General features: G+C 40.0%; 1 protein-coding gene across 1 annotated transcript in view; it reads left to right on the top strand.

The window, feature by feature from the left end:
* Nucleotides 1-12,042: 12,042 nt before the first annotated feature.
* The window catches only part of enpp2 (ectonucleotide pyrophosphatase/phosphodiesterase 2), a 108,048-nt gene continuing 101,645 nt past the window's right edge, over nucleotides 12,043-18,445 (top strand). The window contains exon 1 of the mRNA XM_080193588.1: nucleotides 12,043-12,126. Coding sequence (XP_080049714.1) covers nucleotides 12,106-12,126 — 21 coding nt within the window. The 5' untranslated portion in view covers nucleotides 12,043-12,105. The remainder of the gene's footprint in view (nucleotides 12,127-18,445) is intronic.

Genomic DNA, 18,445 nt, shown 5'->3' with positions numbered 1-18,445 from the left:
TTCAGCCCAACTTGTCCATGCCGCCCTTTTATTTTAAAACCCTTAAGCTAATCCCAATTGCTCGCATTTGGCCTATATCCCTCTAAACCCATCATACCCATGTAACTATCTAAATGTTTTTTAAAACAAAATTGTATCCGCCTCTACTATTACCTCTTGTTCCAGACACTCACCATCCTCTGTGTGAAAAAATTGCCCTTCTGGACACTTTTGTATCTCTCCCCTCTCACCTTAAACCTATGACCTCTAGTTTTAGACTCCCCTACCTTTGGGAAAAATCTAGCTGATCTATGCCCCTTGTTAATTTATAGACCTCTATAAGATTATTCCTCAGTCTTCTACGCTCCAGAGAAAAAAGTCCCAATCTATCCAGCCTCTCCTTATAACTCAATCCATCAAGCTCTGGTAGCATCCTAGTAGATCTTTTCTGCACTCTTTCTAGTTTAATAGTATCCTTTCTATAATAGGGTGACCAGAATTGCACACAGTATACCAAGTGTGGCCTTACCAATGTCTTGTACAACTTCAACAAGAATTCCAACTCCAGTATTCAATTAAAACCTCAAAATGAAGACCCAGTCACTCTAGCTAGAACTAAGTTCAACAAAGTTCTAACTCAGTGGGAGGATGAAAATTAAAAGTAAATTGCAAAGATCCATGAACTGAATGAAACTATGTTACGTGTATCAAGTTTAGCTGAATATCAAAATAACATTAATGAAGTTTGTAGAATTTTACTCAACAAAAAAATGAATCATTTGCACAAAAGGGGGCAGCTTTAACTGTGTATCTCCTGGAAAAGAAAGCCAAACAGACTCTGAAAAGAGAACTTAAAGTTAGAAGTGATCCTGAATTTAAACAGGATGAGGTTAATTCAATTGTTCTTCACAATAATTTTGATGTTGGATTGATTGAAACTTTTTTCAAAGACTTGGACGTTTAAAAACGTGTAGACACAGAAGAGATGGCAATCTCTTAGGCACTAGAACATCAACATTGGTTTGGAGTCTGTCTTAAAAAGTGAAAGCTCTGATGAAGACTTAGGTTTGGCTTTAAGGATGAACAAAGGAAATCACTTAATCAATGAGGTATTACCTGGGATTTCCTCTTGTACTTCACAGCTTCACACTGCCAGTACCCAGATGGTTTTCAAACATTTAACCACTTGTCTTTTGAAAATAATTAACAGTGGCATTGAGTACGAGAGAAAGGAGGTTATGTTGAACTTGTATAAAACACTAGTTCGATCTCAGCTGGAATACTGCATCCAGTTCTGGACACCACACTCTAGGAAGGATGTGAAGGCATTGAATAGAGTACAAAAAAGGTCCAGAAGAATAGTTCCAGGGATGAGGAACTCCAGTTATGAAGATAGATGCGAAAAGTTAGGACTGTTTTCCATGGAGAGAAGATGGCTGAGAGAAGGTTTAACTGAGGTATTAAAACGCATGGGGGACGTGGGTACAGTAGATTGGGAGAAATTGTTTCCACTTGTGAAAGAACGGAGAAAGAGAAGGGCACAGATTTAAAATATATGTAAAATTAAATCTTCCCTACCTTTCCCTCTGGATCTTTTACCAGTTTTCTTAGATCTGTATCCTCCTGTGACCAACCATCCTGCCAATGGAAGCAGTTGCCTCTGTCTACTCTTTCAAATCCCCGTATAATTCTGAGGTACTAAATCTATCTTAACTTTCTCAGCTCGAAGGAGAACAATCCTGGCTCTCCTCATCTCTCTGAGTGACTGAAGACTCTGGTACTATCTCAGTAAATCTTCTATGTGCCTTCTTCAAAGCCTTGATATCTTCCTAAAATATTGTGGCTCAGACCTAACCAATGATTTATAAAGGTTTACCAAAACTTCCTTAGTTTTATACTCCATGACACTATTATCTTATCTGCTTTTATAACAGCCTTAATACCTTGTCCTGCCACTTTCAAATATTTATGCCTTTGTCTCAAGGGAGCTGGTATACAAAGGGGAGAAAATTATGTTTCAATTCGTCAACCTCAAATAAAATATCATATTCGATTTTGGACACAGTATTTATATATCAGCCTTGGCGGGAAGCAGTGCAGATTCACAGGAATTATACTGCTGCTTATAATAAGTTACAAAAACAGATTGCATAAACTTGGCTTATCTTCCTCTGTAAACTTTCTGTTTCTACAATTATAGCCTCTTGTGCATCTCTGACATCCTTCAGCCCAACACTAATGGCTGTGCCTTCAATTGTCTTGGCCTCAAAGCTCTCAAATTAAAGCTTGAGAATTTCCTTCTTAAACCTGTCCACCTCTCTCCTCCTTTAAAATGCTCTTCAGAACCTATTACTTTAACCAAACGTTTGATCACCTATCCTAATATCCCCTTTAGCTTGGTGTTCATTTGCGTCAGCTTACACTTCTGTAAAGGATCTTTTATTACATCAAAGGTGTTCCAGTCATAACCAGAGAATCACTTGCAGTAGCTTTGTTTTCTGATCGCGCACTGTAACCTCTGCTTTCTCCTAAGATCTATCTCTGGCTGCCTCTTATTTCTCATCTCCATGCTGCACCTCAGCAGCATTGTCTGAAAATAGAGCATCCATTTCCAGCAGCCAGCTACCTCCCCACCACCTCTCTGCAACACTCCACGGTCTGTAAATTGTCAGACTGCTTATCCAATTTCGATAGTTGGGGAAGCAGAAATTTCCTTCAACTAGATATTGGGATGAACAAAGCTACTGTTTTCAGTCCCCAACACAAACCACACACACACACATGTACATGTTACACACACATGCAAATAGATTACAGAGTGGGGAGAAATAGGTTAGTCAAATTAAAGTCCACAAAAGTTAAAGTAATATACAGTCTGTGATTTGATGACTCAGCTGTTTCAGGCTGAATTTGGTGGCCTTTCCTTCAGTGGTCCCAATGCTTTTGATTTAAAAGCATAGATAGTTGATTTGGCTGAGATGATAATGCTGGGATGAATTCTTTGAAGAAGTTTCTATCCGCAGTAGTGGTATCCTTGGATGGTCTCAAAACCCGGAGTTCTGCGCTTCAATACATGCTGTTGAGTTTTTAACATTCTAACAGCATGAGATTTCTGCAAATAATCAACCTGATCGATAGAATTGGTTTCTAGTTGGGCATGGAGCACATTGGTATGGGCCCCAGGTTCAGGTCGGTCTGATTCGTGGTCCCCGAGGACCTGAAAGAGTTCTAATCCCAGGAGGATCCCATCTCTAACCCTAGGGTGTGTCCAATCCCCAGTTTCGAGGTGGAGTGGGGGAGAGGGAGAGATTTTGCAACCTTTGACCCGGGTTGACAGGTCTGATCCTTCTGAAGTAGAGGGGATAAACCATTGCTTGGGTTGGGAGGGGGGGGTTGCTACAAATTGCAGGGAGAGATCATGCAATACAAGAAAGTGTCTGATCCCCAATCTTGAGGATATCTATTGCAGGTTAGAGTTATTTGGATTGGGGAATAGTTCTAATGGTTGGCCAATAGGAAGCACTCCTGATCCCCTTGCCCACATGGAGTGTGGTGACTCCACTTATTTTTGCTCCAATTCTGCCCTCACTTTCTGTAGTTGCCAGGTTTTCTGAAGCCTGAGAAAGAAGGCCGGCCACAGTTAAGCCTCAAAACAGGTCATATCGCTGCAGAAATAAAATGCCAACCCACTTCCTGGAAACATGTTTGTGATACACCCCTTGTCCTTCCTTGGTAAAATCTGAAAGTTGACAAGTTGTAGCCAGCTTTCCAACATGCTTGGAATTTTTGCCCATTTAATCCCAAACCCTACTTAATCTCACCCACTCACCTCTGTTAAAATGCCCAGTTATGTTATTGATGTACGCCAAGGAGATCACTAGTCTCCATTTCGATAGACTTTGGCATGCCTCCTCTCACTGCAAAAGTCTGACAACACCAGGTTTTAGTCCAACCGATTTATTTGATAACAGACTCACAAGCTTTCGAGGTTTCCCTCTTCGTCAGGTGAAACCTCGAAAGCTTGTGAGTCTATTATCAAATAAATCGGTTGGACTAAAACCTGGTGTTGTCAGACTTTTTACTGTGTTTACGCCAGTCCAACGCCGGCATACCCACATCATGTCCTCTCACTGAGTCAGGAGACCTGCCTTAGCTTTCTAAGGATCAGATCATTTAGCCATTAGCCAAATTTAAAAATTATAATTTCAGCATGTGACGCCAAAGTGCAATGTGGAAAGTCTGATAGCCAGAATTTAGCAGACAAAAAGAACTTCCAGTTGTACAAAATTTATAAGATAGCTAGGTGAGTGTTGACTGGTTCCAAACTGAACAGAAGAGATTGCTGTTCCTTTAGCTTGCTAGCTTGCCATCATTTTCCACACGCATAAATGCAATTGAAAAAGTTTGGCACTGCAATTCTAAGCATAAAAAGTTGAATGAGGCAATTTTTCCCCTGAATTCCCCCCCCTCTTTGTGTAACTGATTGTTGGGTGTAATCCCATGGCTGCTATCAGTCATAAAATCATAGAATAAATGATAACCAAATGGTGACAACTTGCACATCATGCTTGTGGTCAGCACTTTGAAAGTGCTATCTATTTAACTCCTAAATTTTCCCCATAGCATCCAACTGTTTCCACTTTGAATACTTATCCTATTATCTTTTGAAAATTATTATTGAATCTGCTTCCAGGCAGCGCATTCCCTCATAACTCACCAGATAAAAATAACTCTCATTGTTTTGCTTCTGATTGTTTTTCCAAATGCATTTAAATCTATGTCCTTAGTTTACTGACTCTATCCTACTGAACACTTGCTCCTTGTTTACTGTAACAGAACTCTTATTAAATCTCACCTTCTCGTCTCTAGGAAGACCAGCCCCAGTTACTACAATCTTTCTACATAGTGAAGTCCCACCCAACTGATACCTCAACAGTAAACCTTCTCTGCACTATCTCCAGGACCTGACATCCTTTCTAAAGTGTGGTGCCCCCAAATTGGCCACAATACTCTAGCTGAGGCCCAATCAATGTTTTGTAAAGATTTAAAATAACTTCCTTGCTTTTATACTCAGTCCTTTGATACACGTCCTCATGATTTAGCTTAACTGTAAGTTGTTCGTCCACTGTGGGTGTACATAACCAAATCCCAATTTGTCATTATTTCACATACTCATGCTTATTAGCAAGTGGTCCTCAAATAATGCTCCAGACAGAGTACTAGCTTATTTTTGTTATTCAGCTCAATTATGGCTATTTCTCAGGCACCTAGTCTAAAAATCACATGTTTGCTCAGTATCAAACTACATGATACAATTACTCAGACAGCTGGATTAATGCGAGTATTATCATTGACTTCACCTTGATATTCCTTTAGTTGATGTGAAGAAACAGTTATGATGGATCTAAAAATGAGCAGGAGCTAAATAATTATTGTGACACCACTTTCCCAGTGGAAGTCAATGGTTAGATTGTTAGTGCATTGGAGATGGGAATCATTATTTTTGCTCGAGCTGAAAATAATATTTAAATATTTTAAACTGGCAAAGTAGTGATAATGCCCATTTACGAAGCATTGTCAAAGGGTAAGATGCCTAAGCATTGAATGATTTAATCAACAATGTTCCTATTATCATTAAAAAATGGAATACTGTTGAAATGAATGGACTTCTGAAACTGCACCAGACTTGAAGCTACCCAATAACCTCTCACAAACATGTTATCTGTTCTCAGTTCTGTTCCTGTCCATTATTGGTTCTTCGTTCTGGGTTCGAAAGGTCAAGGTATATCGTGCTAGTTCATGCTAAACATCCTGTTCTGCTTGCTGCCCACCAGAACCTTTCTTAACAGTTTGTATTGGAAAGCACTATATCTGATTCAGTTTTACTAAACGCTCAATGGTAGAAATGTTTTCAAAGAAATATTTTTAATGAATATATACTCAAACACAAACCAAGATGACAGCGAAATGCTTAGATATGATCACTGTTGTTACTGATCCAGGTTATGTAAGGCAGGAACAGTTAAGTATTGATAAAATAATGGAACAGGCAAGTGGTTTATAACCGAAATGAAAATAAATGTGCTTAACGCAGTTTAAGATCCTTTAACAGTCCCCAGTCTGTCTCTGTAGCCTCATAGAAAATGTTCAATATTAAATTTGAGTTGTGTTTTAAAGCAAAATTTGTTATAAATTTTGGATAAGTTTAAAGTTACATTGAACACATGCAGAGAGGAAGGAAACATGCAGTTAGGGGTTTATGACACTATTTACCAGTGTGTCAGGCACAAACTGAGAGACTCAACTGCCAACTTGGCTTACTCTGTGCCTGTCAGTAATTAAGTAATTCCTGTTTTTGTATCAAGAGGAGAAAAATGATCGGTCTAGTGAAACAAGACGCCTCCAAATAAGTTACTTTTAGCCATAAGGGCAGACATGAATAATCTACTGGACAAAACGAGAAGTTGGAGATTTTACACCTCCCTCTGGTGTTCTTAACTTTGATTATGGGAAAACATTTGTAACTACCTGATAATGTAGAGTAAATGTTATACTGACGTCATGCTCAGCTAGATACTTGTAGTCTTCTGAAATTTATTTCACAAAATTTTTGTTTTGTTACCAATTAACCTTGAAACTCTTGCAATTTAATATTCAACTCTTCCCAATTATCAACATTAGTTTTCTGTTTTGTTTACTACCAAAAGTAATTCTTTGCTTGAACAATGTACACTTAATGCCATCCTTGTAGTTGGGAAACTCTAAAAATTGTGCATATGACATGATATTCAGGACAGTATATAACAAATGAAACATGTACTATGTGAAGTATGCAAAAACATTCAAATACCTGAAATTCAAACACATACATGTTAATTTAGTAGCTAAAAATACTGTTTGTGATGGTGATTTTGTGGAAACAACCTCTTTGTATGTACATTTTTCATGTGATGTTCCATAATTTTAAAGTTCATAATGCAAAATTGATAGTATATGAACAAATATAACCATCTTACCAACTTGACTGAATAAAGGATCACACTTCTGCTGTTCTAGTGATATTTTTATTTATTATTTCTAATATGATATTTAATTAAACATTTGGACATTTTAAAACCTGCTATGAAAATGCTGGATGCATATTTCTTTTCACCATGATAGTATTAATTTGAATTAATTTTGGGCATATGCCACATTGTCCTGTAATCTTGCTGAATCGTCCTTGTTTGGCTATCTCATTCCAAAGGAGACAATTTGAACTTTTCTCACCTCCAACAAATACTTGGAACCCTTTCACTGAAATATCCAGAACCTCTGTCTATCTTGTCTATCTTTTGTCAACAACAGAGTTTAGACAATTAACTAACCGCTGCCATCAAACTCATTCTCAATGTGATTATGCATATTTATTATATATAGATGTTCAGCATTCCAAAAAAAAGCCATTATTATAATTCTACATTAAGATGGGTAAAATATCATCTAAAATGGTGAGCAGATATTATTTATTAAGGTACTTCACCTGCTTTTGAGGGAGGCACGATCTCAAGATGTTTGAGTAACAGAACTGTTAAGTAACACCCTTATAATTCAAGGGATGGAAGAATCACAGCTCAGGGATACAGCTTAAAAGCAGCAATATTCTGTTTACCAACAGTCTGAACAGATCAACAACAACTATTAATATAGTGCCATTAAAACCTTTCAAGGCACTTCATTGGAGCATTATGAAAAACGAAGCAATGCACCATGCCATATTAGGAGATATTTGATCAGGAAACTTAGAGCTTGATCTGAGGTATGTTGTAAGGAGTATTTTAAAGGAGGAAAGCAAGGTTTTGATTTGATTTATTATTGTCACATGTATCAGTACACAGTGTGAATTATTGTTTCTTGCATGTTATACAGACAAAGCATACCATTCATAGAGAAGGAAACGAGAGACTGCAGAATGTAGTGTTACAGTTATAGGCGGATTGTAGAGAAAGATCAACTTAATGCAAGGTAAGTCCATTCAAAGTCTGATGGCAGCAGGGAAGAAGCTGTTTTTGAGTTGGTTGATACATGACCTCAAGAGTTTTGTATCTTTTTCCTGATGGAAGAAGGTGGAAGACAGAATGTCCAAGGTGCATCAGGTCCTTAATTATGCTGGCTGCTTTGCCGAGGCAGCGGGAAGTGTAGACAGAGTCAATGGATGGGAGGCTGGTTTGCGTGATGGATTGGGATACATTCATAATCTTTTATAGTTTCTTGTGGTCTTGGGCAGAGCAGGAGCCATACCAAGCTGTGATACAACCAGGAAGAATGCTTTCTGTGGTGCATCTGTAAAAGTTGGTGAGAACCGTAGCTGACATGCCATAGTTCCTTAGTCTTCTGAGAAAGTAGAGGTGTTGGTGGACTTTCTTAACCATAGTGTCAGCATTGGGTACCTAGACAGGTTGTTGGTGATTTGGGCACCTTAGAGAGGCAGAGGGGTGTAGGTAAGTTACTCCAGAGTTTGCAACCTCGGCACTAATAGTAGATAATTAAAATTGGGGATGCATAAGAAGACAGAATTAGAGAAGGTTGTGGGATTGGAGAAGATTGCTGAGTCAGGGAGTGGCAAGAGCACGAAGTGATTTGAAAACAAGGATGAGAATTTTAAAACTCAAGCTGTTGCTTGACTGAGAGTAAATGTCAGTCAGAACCCATGTGTGATGGGGGAACAGAACTTGATGTGAATTAAGACATGGGTGGATGACCTCAAGTTAATGGAATATCAGGGGCCAGCCAGGAGTATGTTAGAATGATCAAAGCTCGAGGTAGTGAAAACAAGAATGAGAGTTTCAGCAGCAAACCAGCTGAGATGTATGAAGTTCGATTACATGGAGGTGGCAATAGACAGTCTTAGTCATGGCACAGATATATGGTCAGAAGCTGATATCAGTATTAAATGTGACACCATGGTTACAAACAGACTGGCTTAATCCAAGACTATTGCCAAGGAGATAGCTGGAATCAGTAGCTAGGGGAGAGTTTGGAACAGGGACATAAAGCAATGGCTTATTCTTCCCAGTACAGTAAACTTGGTGTTATTCAGTATTCTGAATTCAGAATTAGTAGAATTCTCTACTAACTGGAATTTCAGATGTTCCCCTAATATCAATTATCTCTTTACAAATTGGAAACTGTGACAGACTTACCCACAGCCCAAACTGGTATGCTCTATTATTTTGTACTTTGTTTTAATGCACGGTTGAAGATTTTGGAGTAAAATTAATGCTGCTCTTTGCTCTCCTACATTAATCATGTTACCAGTATTGTGCTGTACACCATTGGTAAATATCCAGCATTTTGGATTAACCATTCCCCTTGCGTGCCGGATAATAATGATTTTGCTGGATTTAATTGGAGAACATTGATTCAGTGCTGGATGTCAGATAAGCAGTCTGATAATTTAGCAAGAGAGAAAGAGCTGAGAGACGAGGGGCTGAAGTAAAGCTGGGCATGGTCAACATTGATGCTTTTGGATGATGTCACTGAAGGGCAGCTTGTTGGTCAGAAACAGGAGGGACCAAGGATAGATCTTTGAGGGACACCAGAGGAGGAAGAGAAACCATTGCAAGTGATTGTCTGGTTATGATTTGATGGATAAAAATGGAACTGGGTGACAGAGTCCCACCTAAGTGGGCAGCAGTGCTGAGGTGTTGGAGAAGGATAATATGGCCAATCATTGGAATCAAAGGCTGCAGATAAACCAAGAAGGGAAAGATTACCTTTGTCACAGTCACATCACATTGGATCTCATTTCTGGTTTTGATAAGAGCAGTTTCAGGACTGTGGCAGAGGTGAAAGCCTGATTGGAGTATTTCAAACATGGAGATCTGGGAAAGTTTAGAGTAGATTTAAGCAACAATATGTTCAAGGACTTGAAAGAAGAAAGGGAAGTTGGGGAAAGGAGTGTCTGCTCTTCTAGATTATAACTACCATCCCCTATCAGTGTCTCCTGGTCACACCTTAATTATTAAAGGTCTATTGCAAAATCTGATTATGTTTATCTATGATATGCACCTATCCATGAATTCAATCGTTTTCAAAGTGGTAACAGTAGCAACCAACTCTGGTGTTTAACTGTACAGCTTCAATTTGCCCGTCACTGATTCTAAATACGTGAATAAATCGGATCAGGCAAAAATGCGAAAAGTGTCTTCCTTCAAATAAGCAAAACAAGGGCTGGGAAACAAGTGTAACCAATAAGTTATTTATATCCTTAACTATTCGCTGCTGCTTCTTCTCCAAGTTACCGATCTGGAAGAGTCAGCAGTTCACTTCCCTTCAGAATCTTTTATGTCACTCCTCTACCCGGTCAGAGCAAGAGCTGTGCCCAAGTATCGCTTCCAGCATTAGAGAGGCACCGAGATTTTACACCCAGCTCACAAAGCAAACGTAAACACAGCAGTTAATTCAAATGCTTCTGAGTTAATTTGGGGCATGATTACAAATGTTCTACAAACGCCAACTGCGCAAGTAAGATTTTAAGAAGACAGTGTAATGCACAGACTAGTTATAAATAATTAAATAATCTAGAATTGTTTACATGGACAGAAGCAACATTTATTCAAGTTGGGATGAATGTCAATAGTGGGCTTTCAGGGAAGTTGTCGAGGAGAGGGGAAAGAGGGCGCAGAAGAAATGCTCAGACTGTGTCAGATATCTTAATCACCAGGAGAACCTCTGACTTGTTTTGGCGCAGGGAACAGTTTTCAACCATATCTGGCAGAGGTGTTGAAAATCAGAAGGGATTTTGATAACTGCGAAAATAAATCGGGGGTCATCATTCTTAGGCATTCTCAGGAGTTTAAGATACTTTTGTGAGTTGGTTGTTGGGATATATAATGCCAAAGTCCATGGTAGAGACAGGATCCCTTTTAACTTTTAAAAGGGAACTCGATACAAATTCGAAGAGAAAGCTAGGCAATGGAACTCAGTAGATGGATCTATGAGAGAGAGATATACAGCACAACTTTTACTGGTGACTTTGAATCAATGGCCTCCCACTAATTTTTTGACGCTTATGCAAAAGCTCAACGCCGACGACCAATGGTAAATTGTAGGATTTAACAATATCTAGTGAGCTGAAGGATGTTTGAAGACCGGCAATTTATTCATTCAGTTCACCTTCGCAACCTTACTGATAAGTTTAGGCGGTTGGCCGGATGAGTCAGTTCAAATTTGGTGTGGAAAAGCAGGACGAGATTTGAACAACGTTCAAAGTAGGGGATTACAATCTAAAGACATTCGCTGCTCATAGATGTGCGAGCATTAACTGTTTCCTGTCCTTTAGTACCTGTCCATAAAACTAACCAATGCACCCGCGGTTCCTGCGCTCAGATTGCCAAACTGATAACTTGTCCAACTGACATTGCCTGCATGTATGGTGTTGCCAATGGGTTAAAGAGCAGCTCCCTTCTCCAGCAAGCTGTCAATGAAATCAGAATAAACGAGAGTTCTGCTGGGGCTTTGGTTACACGGCTTGAAAGAATTGTATTTACATTGAAAGTGTCCAAATTGGCGTATAGCACAAACAATAATTGCCTTTGTATCGAATGTACGTCGGGGATTAACTCCCAAACATTGATACAGATATTTAAAATGTATTTATTAACATGACTGGTGCTGTTCTAATCTTTTGTAAACACGAACAATCACAAAACTCTTTGCAGCTTGAATTTATTGCATCATTATTGTGTGTATTAAAGGTTTATGAACTGAAAATGCGTTTTTATTCTTTTTTCTTTAAAATGAAGTGTGTGATTTTGGACACTGGGTTCTTGGATGTTAAAGATCAGCGCAGTCACAAGTGTGGGAGTCTGTGAGGCAGCAGCCTGGTTTGAAGGTCATATCTCTTATGCAGCCATTGTCCTGAATGCGTGCTGCCCACTATTCACTCCTCTGTCGTGAAGATAAAACCAGAAAGAGAGGAAAAAAAGAACAAACGTCATCGAACAAGTAAGCACAGAATGTGCGAGCTTTTGAACCGGTGCCCGGGATGATAGCTGGAGCGAACTGGTATTAACAAATTACTGTATCCAAACAACTCCAGTTCAACAGAACAAAGACAAGTCAACTCAACATTTCTGAAGAACAATGGTTACTTGGAGAGAGCTGGTACGGTAGGCCCTCTCCTAACCCCGTGCTTTTAATTAGATTTTCTACTCAATAGTGGAGTTCTGTTGCTTTGGTGGTTTGATAATACTGAATTTTGTGTCTTCCCTTATAGTATGTTTAGATGCAGCTTTTTTAAACTTCAGACCACCACTGTCACGAAATATTATTCAAATTCATCTGTCGAATGAAAATATTGCCAATACCTTTTTCATCTAAGTTATCTAATGTGTTAATTTGATTACAGCAATTTTAGTTCAGGATAAGAAAAATAATGCAAAAATATTTACATGATATCACTTTGACAAGCGCTCGGCGATGTCAATGTATGAAATCCTTTGATATATCCTTTTCCTAAAATCAAAGTGGACGTTGATTAGGAATGGTGATGTATGTAATCGGACACTACAAAGCAGGGGAGCAAAACAAATCCAGATGCGGTTTTACTGACTCAACTTTTGTGAATAGGACTTTGGTCCAACGGTGCTGTGGTCTTTCTGCACATCGCCAGAGGACGACATTAGCCGAACAAGCCATTCGTTTTTAATGACCTTCGGTTCGCTCCTGATCAATTACAAGGGCATTGGAGGCGGATGTGGTTTGTAATGTGATAAACTGAGCGGTTCAGTGTGTGAACGGTCACTGATGCGTCCTCCAGAGGGAGGGTGGTGGGGGTTAGAAACAGATGTCCTTCAGGGTAAAAACCATTCGAGCCCAGGGACAGCCGTGTACACCGAGTGAAGTTTGTTGCAGGGCAGTTTCATAAATTGTTTACACAATCTAAGGCATCAAGTTTTAAAGCAGAAAATTGCAGTCCAATTTATTTTCAAAGAATTGCTTTTATTTACCGAGGAGGAAGACCATTTGCATCTTACATTTCTATTAGAAATATTATGGGAAAGCTTGTTGTACGGAATTATCAACAATCCGAATAGTATTTGAACAAAGCGGGGCCTGCAGTAAAATAAGTTTGCAGTTGTTCGAAATCTGCAGGAACAGTAGCTTGGTCGCATAACAATGAGGGGGAAAAAATCTCAAACTGGAAGAATAAAGACCACCTGGAACATGAGGAGGAGACTTTATTAAGGTTATTTTGAAATTTGTACATAATAATGAACCTTACTGTCAGATGGCCAATCAGTGCTGTAAATCTTACAGACTCGTCGGTCATTCCTAGAAACCTTCTCCAAATATCCATATTTCCTAAATTGCTGCCCTTCAAATACTGATACACTTCAGGCACCCACTATCTTAATGTCGAGATGACGGTGCTTGTTTTAATTTTAGCATTAGATGAGTTTACTTGCGTACAGCAATAGAACCAGCTATTTAGTATTCAACAACTGGGAAAAGTCAAATAAGGTCAGAAACACACTTTATTGCGCGCCGTTTGCCGATCAGATAGAAAGTCATGAATTGATAACCTGGCAGTGTCTCCGGATTTGAGAAGCTGCTTCCTGTACCAGACAGTGGCAAACTTGAAAGCTTCTCTTTGAGCTCAGGGTTATTTATCCACGGGACCATAAAGCTTCAACTGTAATCAGAGGGCAGCTAAGTTCACCGCCACATTATCAGCAACAAATGGTAAATTTAAAAGAACACTCCAATGATTCAGATGTACAACAGTTCAGGCAGAAAGAAATCATTCCATGTTGTCTACTTGTGGTTGGCGCCACCATTCCCACCTTCCAGATGGCCTATTGCCTTCCAATCCATGTTTTTAGCTGTGCGCTAATCCTGTTCAAAAGGAAATCCGGCACTTGCTGCAAATTCAATTCTGTGAGAATATCCACTGCGATTTCCCGTGACCAATTTATTGGAATACAAATTGCTGGTTATCTTGAGCTCTAGGAGGGGTATTTATGAACTGAATCAGACCAGCAAGAGTGGATTAAAAATAGGAAGTAATAAGGTTATTTATTTTTATTCTCACAAGTAGGCTTATGTTAGCACAGCAATGAAGTTATCGTGAAAACCCTCCAGTCGCCACACTCCGGCACCTGTTCAGGTGCATTGGGGGAGAATTTAGCATGGTCAATGCACCTAACCAGCAAGTCTTTTGGACTGTGGGAGGAAACCAGAGAGACACAGGTTTAAGGTGCTGGGGAGTAGGCACAGAGGAGATGTCAGGGGTAAGTTTTTCACTCAGAAGGTGGTGGGTGAATGGAATCAGCTGCCGTCAGTGGTGGTGGAGGCAAATTCGATAGGGTCTTCTAAGAGACTTCTGGATGAGTACTTGGAACTTAATAGAATTGAGGGTTATAGGTAAGCCTAGAAGGTAGGGATATCATCAGCACAACTTGTGGGCCGGAGGGCCTGTTTGGGCTGTCGTTTTTCTATGTTCTAACCCAGAGGAAACCCACACAGACTTGCACAGATCAAGATAGGAATTGAGCCCCGGTCCCCGGTGCTGTGAGGCAGCAGTGCTAACTACTGTGCCACCTTGCTGCCTGCACAGTCCAAAGGATAGGTGGATTGGCCATGCTAAGTTACCCATTAGTGTCCAAAGATGTGTAGGCCTTGGTAAATGAGCGGGGTTATGGGGATAGGTCAAGGGCAGGACCAGGCAGGATGCTCTTTCAGAGAGTCACTGCTGACCCGATGGGCTGAATGGCTTCTTTTTGCACTGTAGGGATTCTATTTAAAAGGAAAGATATGAAGAGACCCTGGATAGGCTGGGGATGTTTTCCTTAGAGCAGATAAGGCTGAAGGGGACCTGATTTGAGGTATATAAATTTATGAAGGACAGAGGTAGAGTAGGCAGGAAGAAATTTTACCTGTTAGTAGAGGGATCAATAACTAGGGGCAAAGATTTAAGGGGCAGGAGACATAGAAGGGATTTGAGGAAAAACCTTTTGGTGGAAATCTGGAACTCACGGCCTGAAAGAATGGTCGAGACGGGGACCCTCACAACATTTAAGAAGCATTTAGTTGAGCATTTGAAACACCATAAGGCTATAGAACAAGCGCAGGAAAATGGGATTAGAATAGACAGGTATTTGATGGCTGCCACAGATACAATGGGCCAAAGGGTTGCTTTTTGTGCTGGAAAGGTCCACAACAATGAAAAGTGAAATGAAAAAAGAAAGGACATTGTAAACATAATAATCAGTTTATTGTTTTCTTAATGCACATAATTGAGAACACAAAACCTGAAAACAGATGCCTTTTTCTGGTGCACAATGAATAGAATTGATTAATATACAGATCAATGTGACCTGGACAAGGCTATCTATTCATGTTTATTATCATATGGATGGATTAAATATTATTCAACTTCTGCAAAATGTCTCAGGGCGGTAACTGATAAACATCTCTCCATATCCAACCCACTGCAGCCACGTCTTGTTGGACAAATCTGTAATTTTGATTATTGGTAGGTGTTTTTATTTTTAAAAATGCTGACTAACAGGTAAATTCCTGCAATAACAAACCTCGAATTTCAAAGTTAAACGAGTTGTTGTTACTAATTCTTCCCGTGGTTAAATGAATGGTGATTACATCCTGACACATACGCTTTACGAATAATAAAGGGATAGACACTGCGAATCAATGTTTGATACTCAATCCCATCGACCTCAATAGAACCGGTGAAAGGATCACCCAGACTCGAAACGTTGGCTCCATTCTGTGTCCACAGATGCTGCCAGACCTGTTGAGATTTTCCAGCATTTTCTCTTTTGGTTACTGAATATCTGACGCTGCATAAAACCCAATCCCATATCGCTCCTCACCAGGCCAGTATATTTTACAAAGGCAAATTAACCCAGTAATGTTGGCAGTGATGATGCGAGGCTGGTCTTCTGCTTTAGACTTACTGACCATCAGTGATAGCACAGTGCACTCAGCGTGTGGCTCTGGCCATTCCACTCATGGTCAAAGGTTGTGAAATGAAGCTGGCTGTGATTTCACGCGAGAAATGGTATCTGTGTGACGCTGGGTCATATTGCAGTCTGGTAATGGGATGTATGAAAACTATTCTGATCAATTTTTTCCCCAATATCCGGGAGTCATTATCCAGATCTTCAGTTTATTTAAATGCAAATCGCACAAGTTATCACGAGCAATACCCCGTACCTTACATTTCCTAGCAATTTATTAATAACTGTACCTGAATATTTGAATGTTGATGAATACTCACATCCTTGAACGGCTGGCCCCTGCTGCCTTTGTCAAGGGTTCGGTGCTTTTGAACTTGGCACTGCTGTTGTCATCTACAACAGATTTAGACTTGGCTGGGTGTGGGAATGGTGAACTGTATCTGTGCCTGAGGTCCGATGAAAGCTAGAGTACCCTTCTTCCGACATTTAATAGTATTATATAGTAATGGGGGGGAAGGGGGCTGCGGGACCAGAATTAGTTCCCTTAATGCAACATATGCGGTCTCCGGACCTTGGATACTAATTAGCTGAGAGCGTTATTGTATTTCTGGACAGGAAATAAGGTAAAACAGCAGGCTTATCGCTGGGACCGGTTTGTGGGCGCTTTAGACAAGATTTTGGCGCAGAACTGGATTTTCATACCGTTGAGAGCTTCGCACTCCCACTGATAACTTACTTGTCCACCCCCCTTGGGCGCCTATTGAGTAATCAACCTTCCAACATTCTCAGCACACTCGGAAGCAAATTTTAAGAAGGCTTAGACATAATTATTTGTAATTAAAATACACAATAAATAATCACAGAATCCCAGGATATTCTAGCAATTATTTCTGATCAAATCAAGCAAACTTTCTTTGGAGTTAAATCAAATATTAAGCTGGTTGCAAAAGTTTATTTCCGCTCCTTTAGAAATCTGGCAAACAATGGTATAAAATTGAACAGAGAAGCTTGATGATTTGATTTAATCTGATTTATTAGTGTCACATGTATTGGTGTACATTGAAAAGTATTGTTTCTTACGAGCTATGCAGACAAAGCATTCTGTACATAGCATTGTCTGCATAGCTCATAAGAAACAATACTTTTCAATGTATACCAATTGTAGAAGAATTATAGAATCCCTACAGTGCAGAAGGAGGCCATTTGGCCCATCAAGTCTGCACTGAACACAATCCCACCCAGACCCTATCCCCATGACCCCAGATATCAACCCTGCTTGCCTCCCTGACACTTAGGGGTAATTTACCCTGGCCAATCAACATATCCCGCAAGTCTTTGGAGGATGGGAAGAAACTGGAGCACTCGGAGGAAACCCATACAGACACGTGGAGAATGTGCAAATCCCACACAGAGTGACCCAAGGCTGGAATTGAACCCGGGTCCCTGACACTGTGAGGCAACAGCACTAATAACTGTGTCACCGTGCCATCCCAAGATAGTGTTACAGTTACTGATAGGATAATAAGAAAGATCAGAAAAGAGTTAGAGAACAGCTTTAAGAGCATGGAACGAGAGTAGAAGATAGAATTAGAGGGTATTCAGGGGACAGCTTTAAGAAGTCGCCCTGCTCCGGCAGCACCATAATTTCATTTGGTTTGTAGAATAAAGCTCCCAGTTTGTGGAAATGTAATGATCACCATTGACTGTCAGTATGAATAGCGTTAGTTCGTGATTCTGTTAAAGAACAGAGTTTATGTTTGAGTGCCCTGTATTGAAATAGACAATATTGTTAACCTGAATAATAAGCAGAGAAAGCAGCATGTATGTACCAAAAATAAGTACGGGACAATTAATGATAATATTGTGGTATCCTGAGACCACAATAAAGGTAATTGAATGTTTTGTTTCAAAAAGTAGGAACTTCTTTATCCAACAAAATAATGACGTTTAACAATAACTAACTCAGCAGAAAAGTAACAACAGTAATAACAATAAAAACAGGAGCATCAGTATAACAGGTCTTGCTTGCCGAACACTCACTTGCAGACTGAAAAGTCCTCCAAAACCCGCACATGCTCAGAACCCTCGAGAGACAAGGGCAAAACAATTTATTGTGGCATGGTTGCACAGTGGTTAGCACAGCTCCAGGGACCCAGGTTCGATTCCAGTCTTGGGTGACTGCCTGTGTGGAGTTTGCATGTTCTTGCTGTATCTGCGTGGGTTTCCTCTGGGTGCTCCGGTTTACTTCCACAGTCCAAGGATGTGCGGGTTAGGGTGATTGACCATAGTAAATGTGTGGAGGGTTAAGGGCAGGAGAGAAGGCCTAGGTAAGATATTCTGTTAGACAGTCGGATTCAATTCCTGCACGGGCCGAGATTATCCTTGAAGACCTTGCTGAAGGTGGGGTGATCCTCAGGTTAAATCACCACCAGCCAGCTCTCGCCCTCTAAGGGGAGAGCAACCTATGGTCACCTGGGACTATGGTGACTTTACCTTGGTAA

Source organism: Carcharhinus amblyrhynchos, chromosome 8 (genome assembly GCF_965287045.1).
Source record: "Carcharhinus amblyrhynchos chromosome 8, sCarAmb.v2.hapA, whole genome shotgun sequence".
Lineage (NCBI taxonomy): Eukaryota > Metazoa > Chordata > Chondrichthyes > Carcharhiniformes > Carcharhinidae > Carcharhinus > Carcharhinus amblyrhynchos.
Note: the sequence above shows the minus strand (reverse complement) of the source record. Positions and strands in the feature narration are given on the sequence as shown.